The sequence below is a fragment of the Montipora capricornis genome, chromosome 10 (assembly GCF_036669925.1).
Source record: "Montipora capricornis isolate CH-2021 chromosome 10, ASM3666992v2, whole genome shotgun sequence".
NCBI lineage: Eukaryota > Metazoa > Cnidaria > Anthozoa > Scleractinia > Acroporidae > Montipora > Montipora capricornis.
Window position 1 is genome coordinate 10,152,051 of NC_090892.1, and position 17,452 is coordinate 10,169,502.

At 40.5% G+C, this 17,452-nt stretch overlaps 2 protein-coding genes across 2 annotated transcripts in view; one reads left to right on the forward strand and one right to left on the reverse strand.

Moving 5' to 3' along the window:
- Positions 1-4,500: 4,500 nt before the first annotated feature.
- Positions 4,501-8,948, reverse strand: LOC138020279 (galanin receptor type 1-like). The gene is made up of 2 exons (XM_068867287.1): positions 8,889-8,948; positions 4,501-5,513 (listed from the first exon to the last, which is right to left on the reverse strand). The coding sequence occupies exon 2, from the start codon at positions 5,503-5,505 to the stop codon at positions 4,501-4,503; it is 1,005 nt and encodes a 334-aa protein (XP_068723388.1). The 5' UTR covers positions 5,506-5,513; positions 8,889-8,948.
- Positions 6,891-17,452, forward strand: part of LOC138019861 (adenosine receptor A1-like) — a 14,705-nt gene continuing 4,143 nt past the window's right edge. Inside the window, exon 1 of the mRNA XM_068866808.1 lies at positions 6,891-7,023. Within this exon, the coding sequence (XP_068722909.1) occupies positions 6,934-7,023 (90 nt within the window). The 5' untranslated portion in view covers positions 6,891-6,933. The remainder of the gene's footprint in view (positions 7,024-17,452) is intronic.

The following is a 17,452-nucleotide window of genomic DNA, read 5'->3' on the forward strand; positions in this document are numbered from 1 at the left end:
AAAATCTGTAGCATGGATTTGAAAAAATAAGGCCCTCCTTTGATACATTTTAAAATTATCAGTTCCATTTTTTGTCCAAATAGAAGTTCCATGCTACATTTTACGAAAAATGATTGGACGGTTCACAGCCGATGAACTTTCGTTTCCTGAGAGCTTTTACCTGTTTTTCACTGAAACGCGCGGCAAACGACTGGGACTAGTTGCGCATACGCCTTCTAGTTGAAGTGATGACACATTTCCATTGAAAACGTTACCTCAGAGAACCATCCATGCAAGCATTTTGTAGCGCTCTTTGACTAAAAAGCTTCCTTAGCAACCATTGTCTTTCTGTAGTTAAGTGCCACCCCCCTTAAAGGCAAGGCAATGGCTTCAACTTTTGCTTCGCCTACCGTTCGATTTTGCTGAAGGCTGTTAAATGAAGTCGATCGCTGGGGTGGCAAACATTTTCAACGCATCATCAACATTTGATTCTACGAAGCTTCACCAGAGGCCTGGTATTCAACCCGCGTTTGTTACTATGGATACAGACATGGATACGTTGAGAAAGCGATATACAGAACAAAGTTGAAAGAGGGTGGCAGACAGCTTCAACTTTATTCAACAGTCGCAAATTGTTGAAGCAAATTTTAAACGCATTTACACTCATTCAACGGTTTCGACATTGCTGTTCAACAAAATCGAAAGGATGTTGAAGCAGATGTTGAAGCTCTTCGCCCGGGCCTTAATTTGAAAAAGAAAATACGATGGATAACGGTCGGGTTTAAAGCATGTTAGAAATTTAATGTGTACATACTGCAGACGGAAAGACGCTTTCATGGTTTCATAGTTTTATATTTATCGATTCGATGTTGGAAACTTGGTAACTGTACCAGATTTGTGCACGTTTTGCCTACGAATATTCTACAATGGCAGCTTGGATCATTAATTGTCACTTGATTTCAATAGTGATGTTTCATGAAAGATTCTGAGGTTGAGATCAATATTTTGAAGCCGTCATGTCTAAGCAGTATTATTTTTAGAGAGGAAGAATCAGTGATCCGTTGTCGAAAATTCAGTGAATATTTTACTTTAAACGAAGATCGCCCTGGCTTTATATATATATACCGTAGAATGAAGACATGAAACCCATCCCGTTAATCAACTGATTAATTATAGCGAATGAAAAACATGAAGAATTGCCCTGAGCGGGATTTGAACCCACGTCCCCCTGAACACCGGTAGGGTGTGATGACCACTACACCATCAGGACAACCACGCTGGCAACGCAGCTATCGAGACAGTGAATTGGCCTATCGTGAGTATCCCGGGATTCTTTCACGGGTGGGATGGGAAAGCCTAAACCCCTTCATAGCCTTAAACCTAAGGATCGACTAACGATTCACAGGCAAACACCAACTTAGGCATCAACTAATCAGAGGGATCAAGTTAATGATGCAGGCTTATTTATATAGACCGTAGAATGAAGAAATGAAACCCATCCCGTTAATCAACTGATTAATTATAGCGAATGAAAAATATATATATGTGTGTGTGTGGGACATCTGGGGTGGCTTTATAGCTTAACCTCCATCCTAGACATCAGCACTGCACTGATGAGGCTCAGAAGGCCGAAACAGTATTGTCTGCAGTTAGTTATATATATAATCAAAAAGAGGTGGCGATCGAGCCAGTTAGAGTGCTTCATACATTAGGTAGAGCGTAACTATAGAAGGCTGTGAGAATTAAAACATAGCTACACGGTAATTACCCTACAGGCCTGTTTCGTAAGGCTTGAAGCCTCACTCTTCAGGAGTTTTATTCACACTGCTGCGCACTTATTTTTTATCCCAAATACTACGTAAATTTACATACATGTTCGTGCTTAGGTGCTAAGCTAATTGTTGTGTTGTAACGCCTTCGCTCGGTGCCTGCATGACGATACTAACTCGTTTCTTTTGTTCAACGAACATCGCTCCGGTTCACAGATAATGACAAATTTCTCGCTCAAGCATAAATTACAACGTTTAGTTGAACTGCTGTACGGTTTGGTGCGGCAAACAATTTGCCATGTAATTTCATGCTCTATGTTGTTATCTTTTAGCGACCATACGTGTTTGCTGAGTTCAGTTGAATTTCTATAGGTCTTATTTTCGAAAGATGTTTTATGATTTCTATAACGTGTCTTAAAGTCATCTGCCGTCAGGCCTACGTATGTTTCAAATTTGCCATTGTCCTTTCTTCTAATCTTTGCCTGATAAACTACACCAGAAGTCAGACATTGGCCGTTTAAGGGGCACTCGCCCTTTTTACGGCAGTTATAGAGCTTGATTTTAGCGCTCTCCAGGGAGGGGCTGTAGGCCGCATCGGATCATCCGAGGATGATTCACAGGCTACCAGCTAATAACAAATTATATTTTTGAATTAACAAGGCTTGAAATCCAACGATGTAGTCCCAAGCTAGTAGGATCCGAAGGATACACAACGCTTTGCTAGAAATATTAAGTGATTTGAGTGTACAAATAGCGACAGCGAACTACTATTGGGAGTGGAACCCGCGTCCCCCTGGTTACTAGTCGGGTGTGCTAACCACTCGCTATTTGTACACTCAAATCACTTAATATTTCTGGCAAAGCGTTGTGTATCCTGTGGATCCTACTAGCTTGGGACTACATCGTTGGATTTCCAGCCTTGTTAATTCAAAAATATAATTTGTTGTTATATAGCTGGAGTTTTTCCCGCTACAGCGCGCCCATTCATTGGCTAGTTCATGGTCACATGGCATTTAACAATGAAACTGTTTACCGCCAAATGCCATGAGCGGGCAACATTGCGAAAACTATTACGTCAAACGGGGAGCAGTTCACTGTTACCCGCCAAATGTTGACCGCTGTTGCACGTGATCAGAGCGTGCAGTTGAAGGTGGCCTGATGTTGTCGCTGGAATCTGGGCGCTTCTTTCAAAATGTTTGACCCATTTGTTTTGCTATATAACAAATCACTTAATGACTGGTCCCTCGGGAAACAGTTCATTTTGTTTCCCTTGAATCTCAATGTTCCCCTCGGCTGCGCCTCGGGGAAACATTGAGATTCTCGGGAAACAAAATGAACTGTTTCCCTCGGGACCAGTCATTAAGTGTTTATTATTAGCTGGTAGCCTGTGAATCATCCTCGGATGATCCGATGTACGTCCTGTTCCTGAATGTTAAACGCCGGGGAACCCCGTGGCTAACCAATCACCTCACCAATTGCTCTGTTTCCAGCAGGGTTGTTGTGATGGTGCAGTGGTTAGCACACCCGACTAGTGACCAGGGGGACGCGGGTTCGATTCCCACTCACGGCAATATGTTTTTCATGACAAACCGGTGTGAGAGAGTGTGACTCCAGCTACGCCCGTGTGTTAATCAAGTAAATCAATTATTTTATCTTGATATCCAAATAATTGAGGTCTCGTCTTGTGCCTCGACTGTTATTATTCCGAATATCACGAAGAATTCATCTTGTAATTTTTTTAGTGGTAACTTCTGACGTCACAGCATGCCTAAATGGAATGCACCGTCCCATTGAGTATGAAAGAGCGGGAAAGTCTTCCACGGCAAACTTTTCAAGAGTAGATCAAACAGTCCAGCTTAGTTTGAGCGGCATTCCTTTAGCATGTTTGTATGTTTACCGGACTATTTAAAAAAAGTCACTGCTTACAAGCCAGGAGGACCATCAGGCCGACGCTTATCTCCGGTTTCCGTATAGCATGAAGCGACTAGGAGTATTTATACTCCCCCCTGGATGGGATGCTAGTCCATTGCAGGGTTACCCTCAGCATTACGCCGGTACCCATTTATACACCTGGGTGGAGAGAGGTACCGTGAGAGTAAAGTGTCTTGCCCAAGAACACAACACAATGTCCCCGGCCAGCCCTCGAACCCGGACCACTCGATCCTGAGTCGAGCGCACTAACCATGAGGCCACCGCACCTCCCATAGCATTGAAGAATTCTGGTAGCTCCAACGGGGCTCGAATCTTGTTGGAGCCACTTGAATCAGGTGTCTATTAGAGACATTTGCTTAGATTGTCCAGAGCGAGAATCAGTTGGTTCTTTTAGCATATTAAATATGGTCTTGCCAAAACACACAACACATGTCTTCTTCAAGCTAAATGTTTTCTAATAGCAGAGTCACGTTGGCGCATTGGTCATGAATCATGAATCCCACCTCTGCGATAGTATGTGCCGGGGCTGAGTTTTATACCGTTACCTAATTCTCCGAGTAGTCCAGTTCTCCTCACTCACAGCCAATTACAATTGGCCGTGGTGCAATACTGCAACGTCAGACATGGATTGTACAGCGGCTTCTAGAGACGCCTTATGCATGCTATCGACCCGATATCGTAAGCCTCTTATTGAACCCGAAAAGCCCGTTACGGCGAGCGGTCAATTAACTTTATTATTATTATCATCATGATCAGAACATAAGTTACGTTTAGCGAGGCGTTGAAAGAGATGCCGAACCTTGTGTTATTCGCAAGTGAATTAAACCGTATGAGGTGCACGGCCACTGAGTATGGGACTAACTGCAGGCGAATTGGCGTCGTTCACGGTGACAAACGTTTGATGGTGAGGCCGCATGACTGACGTACAGGTACTAACATCATAAGTGAACTCTTGCAAAAGCACATCGTGGCCCTCTGAGTGATTTGAAGATCGATTAAACATTTCAACAAGAGCTTCCTTGAACTCGGGAATCCTAAAAGTATACACAACAGCGTTCATGAACGAGTTGCTATAATGCAGAAGCTTGATAAGGAAGACAGCATTAGTGGACAAGGAGCATGTTTTGCAGAAATGCACCAGAATAAAGACAAGTTCGAACGGGAGCCACGAGAAAACAAAAATGGCTGTGACGCACAACAAGGTTACGCTCAGCCGCTGCTCAAGTTTCATGTCCTTGCATCCTTTTGCGCTGTTTTTCCTGTTGATTTTTAATATGATGCATACATACGCGGAACAAGCAACTGCCAAAGACAATGTCAAGGACAGAATCACCACGGTGTAGAAGGCCTCCTTTATAATGCGCAAATAAAAAGCGACGCTCATGGCAGCGACGCATGCGGAGAGACTCCACGTGGCAGCGATGCAACCGAAGTAGACGTTTCTTGAAATCATTCGAAATTTGAAGGGAATGGACACGGCGATCAGTCTCTCCACGGATACAATCGCCAGAGTGAAAACCGAAGCTAGCCCAGACAGAATATCTACAGAAGTGTAAACCATCGGCAGCACGAGGCCTGGAGTCCAAGCTTCAGAATCTACCACGTATGAAACAAAGAGCGGGACAGATACGGCTCCAACCATGAAGTCAGGAATGGATAGGTTAATGAGAAAGTAGTGCGTGTGGTTTCGACGAGGCTTGGTTTTGATAAAAGCAGCGATGGATACCATGTTTGTGACCACAATGAGAACAGAGACAATACCATACGATGTCGCCCAGAGAGCAGTTTGTGACGCCTTACTTGATGTACCCGTAGAATTGGTCATCTTTATTCCTGCCATGAAGAAACAAAACAAGTTTCTTTATTGGTTTTCTGTACTTAGCTTTGCCCTGGCGGCGGGGTAGTGCCAAAATACACTGTGTATTGGTGGGCCACATTGTGGCAATGTCCAATTATGGTCATAGTGCGCTCAATATTCGTCGTGTGTACTCAACAGACAGATATTCTGCGATATACGTAATTATGTGTGTCGCGGAGAAAAATGGCAGTTTTTCCAGCTTTTTTTTCCAATAAACATAGAATATTGTGCTTTGTCATCAATGTGTTGAATAATAAAACAATTATCCAGCGCAATCTTGCGGAATATCGCCTGACTTTAGGCAACTCGGCCTACGGCCTCGTCGGCTAAGTATCAGGCAATATTCCTCGCGATTACGCAGGATAATAGTTAACTATTCACGTCCGAGCAATTTGCGCGGAATTTGCACCGGAAAATGTTGAAGTAAATGAGTTTAAATTATCTTAGCTTTTTGTGCTGTATTATCTCATTGTAAATGTCTACCACAACTAGCCACCTCCACTTCGGTGAATAGTTGTTAATTATTACAGTTGAGCCCACGTTTCAGTGGTGTTCGTTTTAGAGCACAATTAGACAGAGAGTGTCTAATCGGCGTGGGTGGATAGGTCGGGGGTCCCTAACGCTAACCTAATCCTAACCCTAACCCTTATTTTTATCAACACTGGAAATTTTCGAAACAGACAAGACCTAAGACCTAAGACAAATTTGGACCGAGCACTGAGGGAGCTGATATATCCTTTTTTATCTTCAAACAAACACGACCCACCTAGCCACGACCCACCTACCCACGCGATTTAGCATCACCCGATTAGACAAAGAGAAGAGTAAGGGCCGATTTACACGGTACGATTTTTGTCGCATGCGACAACGGCTTACGACATGATTTACGATTGTTGTGTACGTCAGAAAAAATGTCGTAGCATTTTAAAACATGTTTTAAAACGCTGCGACAATCGTAAGCCATGTCGTAGGCCTGTCGTGAGATTGTCGCATGCGACAAAAATCGTACCGTGTAAATCGGGCATTACGCCCCAAATCTTTGAAAATGAGGAACAGTGTCAAGTGGATTCTTTAAGGTTCAGCCTCAAGCGCAAGATTCGTGATCCCTGTTCACGAAGATTATATCGTCTAACCAATTACAGCTATGACATTATTTTACAAATGGTTAGTCTTCCAAGTCCTTTCAAGTAAGACTTTAAACCATAGGCCCCCTCACACAAACCTTATTTATTGACTGTCCCGTTTCCGGCTTACATTTTTCACTTATATCCAGGTTTGCACGCAGCTGCATAACTAAGAGCAAGCGCAAGATCAATGATTGGTCAGTCTTCGTCACAGGTCGAGTTTATTTATGACTCAGCCCCGCTAGTGAAAAGTATTATTATTTTTTTTGTTATGAGGCTTTCCCTATGCCAAAGCAAAAGTAAGATAAAATCGGGAGAGAGAACGAGAAAAAAAGACTTCACCGTTCATGATATAGAGGAGGTAAGATCTTTAAACACAGGTCAAGAAAATATATTAACAGTTCAAACTGAGCAAACTTGAATTGAACAGATCCTGCAGTTTAGATTTAAACAGTTTAGTGTTTGGATATAGTTGGTCCATTTTGTACAAAGTAACACAATGGAAGAATCTCGAAAGACTACTGAGCGCTAAACTAAAGCTATCAGTTTTGAAATTATGTTGTCGCTACTCAACCTCGATTGCATGAGTTTTTTGGAGCTGCAAGCAAGTCAAGGTGCACAGCTAAAGGTGATTGTGAAAAAAAATTTTATGTCCGTTTTTTCTTTGCCCTCTCACCAACTCATTTTAAGATATAAAAATATCCTTTGTTGCATTTAATACTGAGAACTTAGCCATGGCTAATGAAGACATACACCAATTTTATGATCTTCCTTGCATTGTGCATTCATCACAAAAATAAGGCAGGTGGTCGGTTTCTTAAAAAGATAACTATATATTCATTTCTTTTAATCTTTGGACAGAATGAACAATAAAGTGATAGTACTACAAAAACGGCACGTATAGTGTGGCTAAACGAGGCGGGATGTGTTTAATAAATTTCGATTGCATCAACTAGCATGCAGGAATAAATTAACATTAACATTACTCATTCAAATCAAACCTACACGAATCATAGAGCAAATAAATACATTACGTTTTCCGACTGGATGAGAACGAATCACCTGCAATGGGTCCGCAAAACTCAACAAAACTCACTAACTATCTTATAATTGGGAAAAAACAACTTGTTCTTTCGGACTCGATGCACCATTGGCAAATTTGTGGCAAATCCGTGTTCCATCCCGTGTCAATTTTTTTTTCTGCTGCCCTAGCAGCTACGCGCTTTTAAACCGCGAAAACTGAAGCGGTATTAAATTCAACAGCTTCTTTCAATTACAAAAGTCGTATTTATAATCTTTCACCGAAAGTCTCGTGTAAAATTTGTGTTACTTTTTTTTTTTTTAATTCAATTTACATTCACTGCCTCAAGGGTCGTTCATGATCCCTATCCGTGAAGACCAGATAGTTTGACCTCTTGCAGCTGCCATGATCTCCAAGTCCTTGGAAATCGCACGCCCTCTCTCAAAGTCCTTATTCATAGATTCTTTGGAACGTTAGAGCTTCCACGTACTGTTCGTCGCAGTACAAAGCTCTTAGCTCCAACATTTATTCGCCTTTCGCATCCTGAAACGTTTCTCTTGAAAGTAACTTAAAGAGAATTCAAATTGTCATTGTAATGAAACTAGCCAGGAGGCCTTACGTTCTCACTTTAAAACGATTAATTAAAGGTCATCGGGTAAATACGCCAGCCTTAACCACCTTCACCATTCATTATCCATCAATAAAACACAAAAGAGGTTGTAACAGCCACGTCATTTTCACTCAGTGCAATGCCATCTCAATTATGCGGTTTGTGACACAGAAGACAAATTTGCCAGTCATTGTTTTGCTAATTGTACTAGCTTTCGACTGATTATTTTTACTTTTTTCTTTGTGTTGTTTTAAAATTAAAAATCGAAAGTGACGTCGATTTTAGCCGCCGCCATGATCATCTGTGTCAAAATGATGGCAAGACACCGGCGATCCGAATATAATAAGCGAGTTTTGTTTCTATTTTATGGTAATTCAAGGTACCGTGGAAAGAACCACATGGATCAAAAAGATGACAAAATGCTGTCTTCTAGTCATTGAATGTTCCTGTTCCTGTTTTACAATCATAATTTCAAGGCATTTTCCAAAATTATGCAAATTAATTTCCAATTGATAACGTATAAAATAAACGTCGATGGAAATTGAAAATAAATGCTGTTTGTTGATGCTTATCCTTTCCTTTCACAATTACCTACCCAGTTACGTGCAAAATAATATGAAGACATCACAATGTGCAGCACATACTATTGGAAAACACCTCAACTAGCTGTCATCCATATTATCTTAGGCGGGGGCATGCGCAGATGTAGTGAAAACTATTACTAGTATACTTATGAATAGTTAATACCGGTAAATTAAAGCAAAATCAACAGTATTATTACAGATACAAATAGAAAGTAGTTGTAAGACATACTTATGCAATTCTTAATAATTATTTCACTGACCACTGTGGCACCTTGTCATAACATACTTTTCCCACTTTTCCTTTCTTATTATTGAAATATGCAAAAAAACTCTGAAGATTATGTGCTGTACAGTTACGTCAACAATTTTGTCATTTTCAATTAGTGTATGCAATAAACCTGTGAGTCCTCTGGCAATGTAATCAATGATGCCCACCGTTACCATAGTTCATGTCAATGGCTATGGCATTTTTTTTCCTTTTTAATGGTTGGCTCTGGTCGCAGCTGCACTTGGACCTGACAGTTTGCTTTGCTTTCATTTTACTCTCTGCCATTTTCAAAAATTCCTGTCTTGGCTTGTCGTGGGCACCACCAATACCTTAAAACCCTAATGTGTACTGCACGTTTTCATCTCCTGAACTTTCACTACTGTAAGCAGCTTGACTCCATCAGGGGGCTATCTTCACCAGATAAGCAACATTTTTCTGAACAATAACCACCAAAAACAAATGGATTAATATCTTATTCAAAAGGTAAGTAAAGATGACCTTGTTTATGTTGAGATATGTTTTCAAACATTACCTGAAAGCAAGTAATAACACAAAATCTTTCTAGAATTTACCATGGGCAAGCTTTAGTGACATGGGGAACTGAAATTATGTTTCTAAGGACAGACTATTTACAGTTTTTCAGTCCATTATATGACAATCAATAAAACATATTTCCTTCTTCATGAACGTCCTCATTTTCCTCTTTGTCATCCTTTAAACTCACTCTATCCTCCTAATGTTTGCCCAAAAAATTTTGCAGCCGTTTCTGGGAAAGACATTTATCCTGTCAACATCTAACAATGGAGTAACTGGCAAAGTTCCCTTTGGAGCTCGAGACCGTTGAGCAATGGCTGTTTCTGAGGAGCCTGATGCTCTCCTCGTTGCTCTCTTGTGGGTCAAACTATATGAAAAGATCTGTAATAAACCACAAGTTCATCCCTACAAGCCTGTTTCGTGGTCGCCCACTCATCAGTATCAGTCAGTATTTCGTACTGGCTCGTGACTACATCGTTGGATTTCCAGTTCTTCATTCTAAATATAATTTGCATTTCTGGTAGCCTGTGAATCTTCTTCGGATGATCCGATGTAGTCCTGTTGCTGAATGATAAAACGCCGGAGAGCCCACCGGCTAACAAATCACTTCTCTGATTGCTCTGTTTCAAGCAGGGTTGTCGTGATGGTGCAGTGGTTAGCACACCTGACATATATTCCAGGGAACGCGGGTTCGATTCCCACTCAAGGCATATGTGTTTTTTCATTCAAAATGGATCAGTCAGTATTTCGTACTGGCTCGTGACTACATCGTTGCATTTCCAGTTCTTCATTCTAAATATATATAAAAGAAAGCAACGCAAATGAAGAGTAAAACAATACGTTTTGTATCCTTCACCTATATTTCGACCGGATACACCGGTCTTCCTCAGGGTGAATAGCCGTTAAACGCGTAACACGCCATATTTAGAATTACAAATTGAATATACAAAGGAAACAAAGGATTCCCACTCACGGCACATATGTTTTTCATTCAACGAGATGCTTCCGTGAAGCATACACTGGGTTGCCTGTGGTACGTGTTACAGAAAATCAGAAGGCATTGAATTGTGTGGTATTGAACTACAGCATTCCAGTCTCTGAAGAATAACAAATAAAAGAGAAGCGAGAAACATTGGCTTCTGGACTGACGTGTTGATAATTTTCAAGCTCCCTCACAACTTCTTTTCACCACAAGTTTAAGCGTGCCCTCTGAGCATCTGACAGCTACAATAGTTCGCTGAAGTCCATCCTTATTCGGCGGGGTTAGTATCTGAATGGGAGAACAAAAACAATATACCCCTGAAAACAGAAGCATTGGACCGAAAATTCTATTTTAACGCTAACAAATGCGGACCAAGCAAGGAACCGATTTTGTTAGCTTGCTTTATGCGAAACAAATATTGATGCAAAAGTAAATAAATAGTGGTACAAAGTTTTTGGGAAGAGCAGAAGGAAGTTTTCTGGACAGTCGATCGAGAATAAAATATTTTGGGCATGTACTAAAACCCGAAACACCGAAACGAAACCATCGGAACGAAACCACTGAAACAACCGGAACCGCCGAAACCATCGAAACACCGGAACAAAACCACCGAAACAACAGAACGAAACCATCGAAACGAAACCACCGGAACACACGAAACAGCTATAAAAACTTGAAAAAGTCATCGAAACTGACTCGATTGCAGTATAAAATTTGACCTCCGGGCTGATTGTCGCTTATAATAATTTCTCGAATGGTTTCCTTCAAGTTTCCTGATTCAGTTGCTCTTTATTCACAATCTTTGCCGATTCCCTAAGCACACCAGAAGATTCTTTCATTTCATTATTTTTCCTTTATTAACTATGTCAAGCAATGATGCGCACACGGCGAGCAAAGTGAAAATGAGGTTGGAATAGTGCAAAGACCAAGGCAACAAACAAAAATACGAGGTGACGACAAAGTTATGATAAAAGAATGTTAATGCATTTGTAAATTATTGTATTATTGAAATGTACTTGCATTTCGAAGAGATAGTTAATGGTGGAGACTGAATTTACCAAGTCTGTTGTGTGCTTGTGCAGAAGGGAACAACTTTGAACAAAATGACTAATTTTACTTACAGTGAAACTACATCACGAGTGAAAGAATTTCAGAAAATCTCGTGATCTGCATAGTCATTTTGGCTGTTTCGGTTGTTTCGCAAGTTTCGTTCCGGTGTCTCGATGGTTTCGGCGGTTTCGGTTGTTTCGGTGGTTTCGTTCCGATGGTTTCAAATCATGATTTGACACAGATACCGGGTTTTTGTTTTTGTAAGTTTTCTTCTTCTTTCAAGTGTTATAAAGTTTGACAAGAAATGTGCGAATTCAACACAAAGATCACAATCGCCCAATTCTTCAGGTTGACAGTCAAAACTTTACTCTCCAAGACGAGGTTATTTATCGCCAGGTAATTCCATCGTTTTGAGGATAGCAGCTACTTTATTGTTCATCAGTGTCAGATTTTTTTTGCCGATTTTGGGGGACATTTTGTTGAAACTCAAGCAAGCTTCCAACAGACCTGTTTATTTTCGTTACACTGTACCACAAAAATGCTCCCGTATCACATTTCAACACACGTATGCAAATTTCTTAACCTCGAAAATTACGCAACATGATATTAAAGTTCACAATGGCTGGAAATATCTCGGCAAAATCCTTTTCCAGCGAAAAATTAATCGAAACAAACAACATATTTACTATTAGAGGCAAAAATACCTTCCTATTTCAATTGCGTGCGCGCAAACAAGAGATGCAATTAAATACATTTTTGACAGTTCACATCAAAACCCTTTTCTACTCGGAACGCTTACCGTAAATAATGAAACACAAAAGCGACAACAACTTTCATTCAAATAATTCTTCACTGTCACATTTCCAAATATTTTACACCTTTGCAGAGTTGAGTACAAAATACCGGTAAATTTAAATTGTCAGACAACTAAGATGCGACTTGAGTAAACACTGTGATGCATTCTTGTTGGCGTTCGATTCCTTCAATGTTAATTTGTTAAATCATAGTTAGTAACTATGGTTAAATCCATAAAAAAATTGCTATTTGATTTCCGTGTTTTATATAATACCAAGTTAGTAAAATATTAGAAACATCCAAAGGCGAAAAATGAAATTGTTGTCGAAGACCATTACTCGTCTCTTAAAATCCAGATATTTATTTTTCAGCGCTGTCTTGCTCATCCAATTGACGATCCATTCTTGAGCTCCATGAGGGTATATTTTGTTTAAAGATCCACGAAAACGCCATTCACGTCAATGACTTATTAGTGAAATTTCCAATTGTTATACCGGAAGATTGTGCAGAGTTGAGAACAGGTAAATACAAATCTGACAAATAGCGAGACAACTGAGATAACAGATCCACTATATGGATTCCTTCTCTGTCTTTGTTGAACCCATACTGAGTTACCAGAGAACTGTTACATACATACATACATACTTTATTGCAACTCCCTAAAGAGGGTTTTTCAGTTACAAGTTTTTCAGTTACTGTTCATTTGGTTTCAGTGTTGTACAAAACACCACACTTGGCAAAATTTTAGAAGACAGCTCACTTTGATTACGGCTCGACGGGCGACAGATTGTTGTCAAAGTCCATTACTCGTCGCTTCTAACATTTGACCGCTTGTCTTGTTCAGTATCCAATTCGCTTGCCATTATTGAGCTTCATAAGGGTACATTTTGTTCAAAGATCCACTAAAACGCCATTCGCGTTACATGACTTTCGACGCCATTGCCGGTTAAGTTAATCGTTCTACTGTGTCCACCAGAGAAATCTACGCATTTCCCACTACCCTCTCGATCCTACGAAATACGCGTAGAAGGCTCTATGCACAAAGACATCACTTAGCAGGGGAGTGACAGGCAAGACTTTTACCGACACGGAAAAAAATAAAAAAATAAATAAAACGAAAAATTAAAAAACGACGAAATTAAAGACAGATTCCGACTGGGTTGACAACCCAGTAAAAAGGATCAGTCAGTGGTAGTTCACTGCAATATATATTATATATATATATATATATATAGTTTGTTAGTTAGTTTGTATATTAGTTATATATGAAGTTTTGAAGGGACCAAGGACGGACAACTCCTCGATGACATTTTCATTGGGAGAAAAACGTTTTCTGCCCTGGGTGGGATTTAAACCCACGTCCCCCTGATTACCGGTTGGGTGTGATCACCACTACACTATCAGAGCAACCATGCTGGCTACAAGGCCAATCTAGATACCGAATGGGATTTTACGTGGTCATCCCAGGACATTGTTTTCCCCCAACTAGAGGACACTAGATCGACAGGAAAGACGATTCGCAGGCGGACGAGAGACAAAGAGACAATTTGTACAAGTTTAGAGGGTCTCTCAAGTCAACATAGATAAACAACACAATCGATTTATTGTTTCGTTTCCTCAGTTCACCTCAGGGTGAACTATTTTTAAAACAACGAGGACGAGTGGGCAATCAAAACAGAGTTTGTAATTGAAAAGCTAAACATATATGAGATGCGAAAACAGGGTGGCGAACACGTGAACCTGAATCATCGCAAATCATAATGGTGACAAACGCAAAAGCGAAAAAAATGTTAAATAAATATGACGTTTTTTTTTGCTCTCTGGATGATTTTGGGTTATATTAAAGCAATGTATTGCTATCATCTTTTTGAAAACTACTCACGCATCACATTTCAACCCACGTATGCAAATTTCTTCTTAAGGAAGTTCGGGCGAAAATTTTTTTCTGCAAATTTTACCATTGAAAGATGATGAGTTAGTGATGTCAGAAATGTAAAAAAAATGAGGGGTCACCGACTTCGTTTTGGAGAGAACTTTCTCGGAAGAACACCCTAAATCTGAAAAAATCCGGCTTCTTTAGCGAATAAGGCCACAGTGCCTGTAAGCCCAAAAATATTAAATATTAATATTAATATTAATATTTGAAGTGAAATGTTCTGTACCAAACTTTGTTTAAGTGGACGCATCAAGTGAATTTAGTTAACTTTTGAGATTCCTTAAAGAACAAGTTCGCATTTAGCGACCATAGTTTCATCCTCCTTGCAGCCGCAAGATGGCACGATTCCATGTCCCTAGGACAGAAATCTTGATTTTTTTTTTTAAACGTCCCAAATTGATTTTTGTTCATTTTGGAAAATGTAAAGATAATTGTAAATAAAATCTGTTTCTGAAAAGAAAAGTAGGGGTCACCGAACATCCAATATCGTTAAATCCAAGCAAAGCTATAGCAATGGCCATCTGCCCTATCATTGTTCATTTTAGTACTAAGCGTGCGCGCTCGATGCATGACGTGGCATGTGAATTTGCGTGTGAATTTGGCATTTCATGACCAAATGGATATTCGGACTCCATTCCTGTGTAATTTTCAACACTTCGGTTTCAGTCAATTCATTTTACGATAACAAAGACTATAAACTTGCGGGGAATTTCAAATTACCCACGACAAAACTATTTACGTGAAACTAGTGTATGTACGGAATATATTTTCTCCCAACTAGCCATCAATATAAGGTGCTATTGCCGTCTCAAAATCACAATTTGTTTATATTAATGATAGCCACACAAAAGAGAATCGACATCCTTTCAAGGTGTTCGATTTGAGTTTCCCCCCACCAGAAAAAGTTACCAGAGAATTTGCCATTTGGTTTCAGTGTTATGCATAACATGACAGTTAGTAAAATATTAGATATACAGCTCACTTTGATACGAAGGTGAAAGATGCAATATTGTTGTGGAAGATACACCGCTTGTGTTGTTTATCGAAATGACGTTCCATTATTTAGCTCCATAAGGATGTATTTTGTTTATCCGTCGATTAAGTACCTTGGCGTTGTGGATTAGCTTGTGTGTTTCTATAACCCGGAGAGCTAAGCAGGCGGGAGCAAGTCTCCTGGCAGGTCTAACCAAACCAGACAAGTTGAAGGGTAGGAACCAAACGAAATCTTAATCAACTAGAGGAGTAAACCTCAATGACAATAAATCCAGGAGTGTGCAGCAGCTCTTCTGTGGCACTGATAGGCAAATACCGACAGGCAGATATCATGGCTATTTGTGTTTTGATCGATGGCGGATGATGAATGACACTGTTAAACCCAACGGCATGGATCAATCATTTCTCATTAGTAGAAGGCTGCGTTTACTAGTAGGAGTTGCGACCACTACTACTGAATCGCGCTTCCCTCCGGAAGTGTGAAAGAAATTGAAAAACAACATGCCTAGCAATTCTACAACTTCTTCATACCACATCGCTCGTCGCGTGGGTTACCAAGGGGCGCGTCCCCCAGTGGGATGTCAGGCTGGGATCGAAAAGAATGGTACTGGCCAAAACATTTCGAAGGATTGTCGGATTCTTAAGTGTAGAAAGACTACTCTTGTTTCAACATTCAACTGTCGCACTCTGACTAGGAGCTCCATTGGAAGGACAAGTTGAACTAACTGCACTAGCTCAGGAACAGAACATTGATGTCATATGTAGCCAAGAACATCGGATCTACCATGATGACATCGAATTGAAGTTCCATGACATGAAGAAAGGTTGGGTTATGATTACATCTTCCGCTGAAAAAGATTCAAATAACTCAGCAATACGGTGTGTTGGCTTACTTCTCAGTCCAAAAGCACACAAAGCACTGACCTCGGTAGAAACCATCAATCCAAGGACTCTCGTTGCCACTTTCAATGGAAACCCTGCTGTTACTGTCATATCCTGCTACAGCCCCACCAATGTATCTAACGTGGACGATAGAGAGGAATTCTAGGCAGAATTATCAGAACTGACTAATGCTGTTCCTAAACACAATGTCTTAGTAATTGGCGGAGATATGAATGGAAAGATTGGTGCAAGTGATGCTAAGGGGTCAGTCTATAACAAAAACACCAACGAGAATGGGAAACTACCCCTGAACTACATGTTAGAATGCGATCTCAAGCCGCTCAACACCAGTTTTAAGAAGCGCGAAGGTAAGCTTTGGACTCACACATCACCATCTCGAGCCAAATGTCAAATAGATTATATCCTGATAAACAACACATGGAAAAACAGCGCTTTGTGACTGCGAAGAATATAACTTCTTCTGTTCTGTGGGATGTGATCACCTTATTGTCACAGCTAAAATAAGACTAAGCTTGCGGCAAAGCAAACCATATGGCAAGAAAAAGACCAGATACAATTAGAACAAGCTTCTCAATGATAACTACCTACATCAAAGACATGTATACTGTGGAAGTCTGCAACCGATACCAAGCTCTGCAGGATCCACATGGTAATGAGGATGCAAACCAGATGTACGAGAATATCATGTCAGCCCATGAAAATGCTGCAGAAATCAGTGTACCTGTGAAGGCCAAGATAAAGCAACACGTTCTGTGAGAAAAGAACTTTTAAGGAAGTTCAACTTTATTTAAGTGTCTAGTCGTGTTAGCGCTCGAGCACTAATTGGGGACACTGTAAACTGATATTAACAATGAAATCAAATCAAGTGAAATGTTGGTTTTTGGGGAAAGGGGAAACCAGAGTACCCGGAGAAAACCTCTCGGTGCAGAGTAGAGAGCCAACAAACTCAACCCTCATATGACGCCGAGTCTGGGAATCGAACCCGGGCCACATTAATTGGTGGGAAGCGAGTGCTCTCACCACTGCGCCATCACTGCACCCCAATAAAAACATCATAGAAAAAAGGGAAATGGTGAAGAACACATATGAGGTATGCTTGAGAGGAAATACCAGA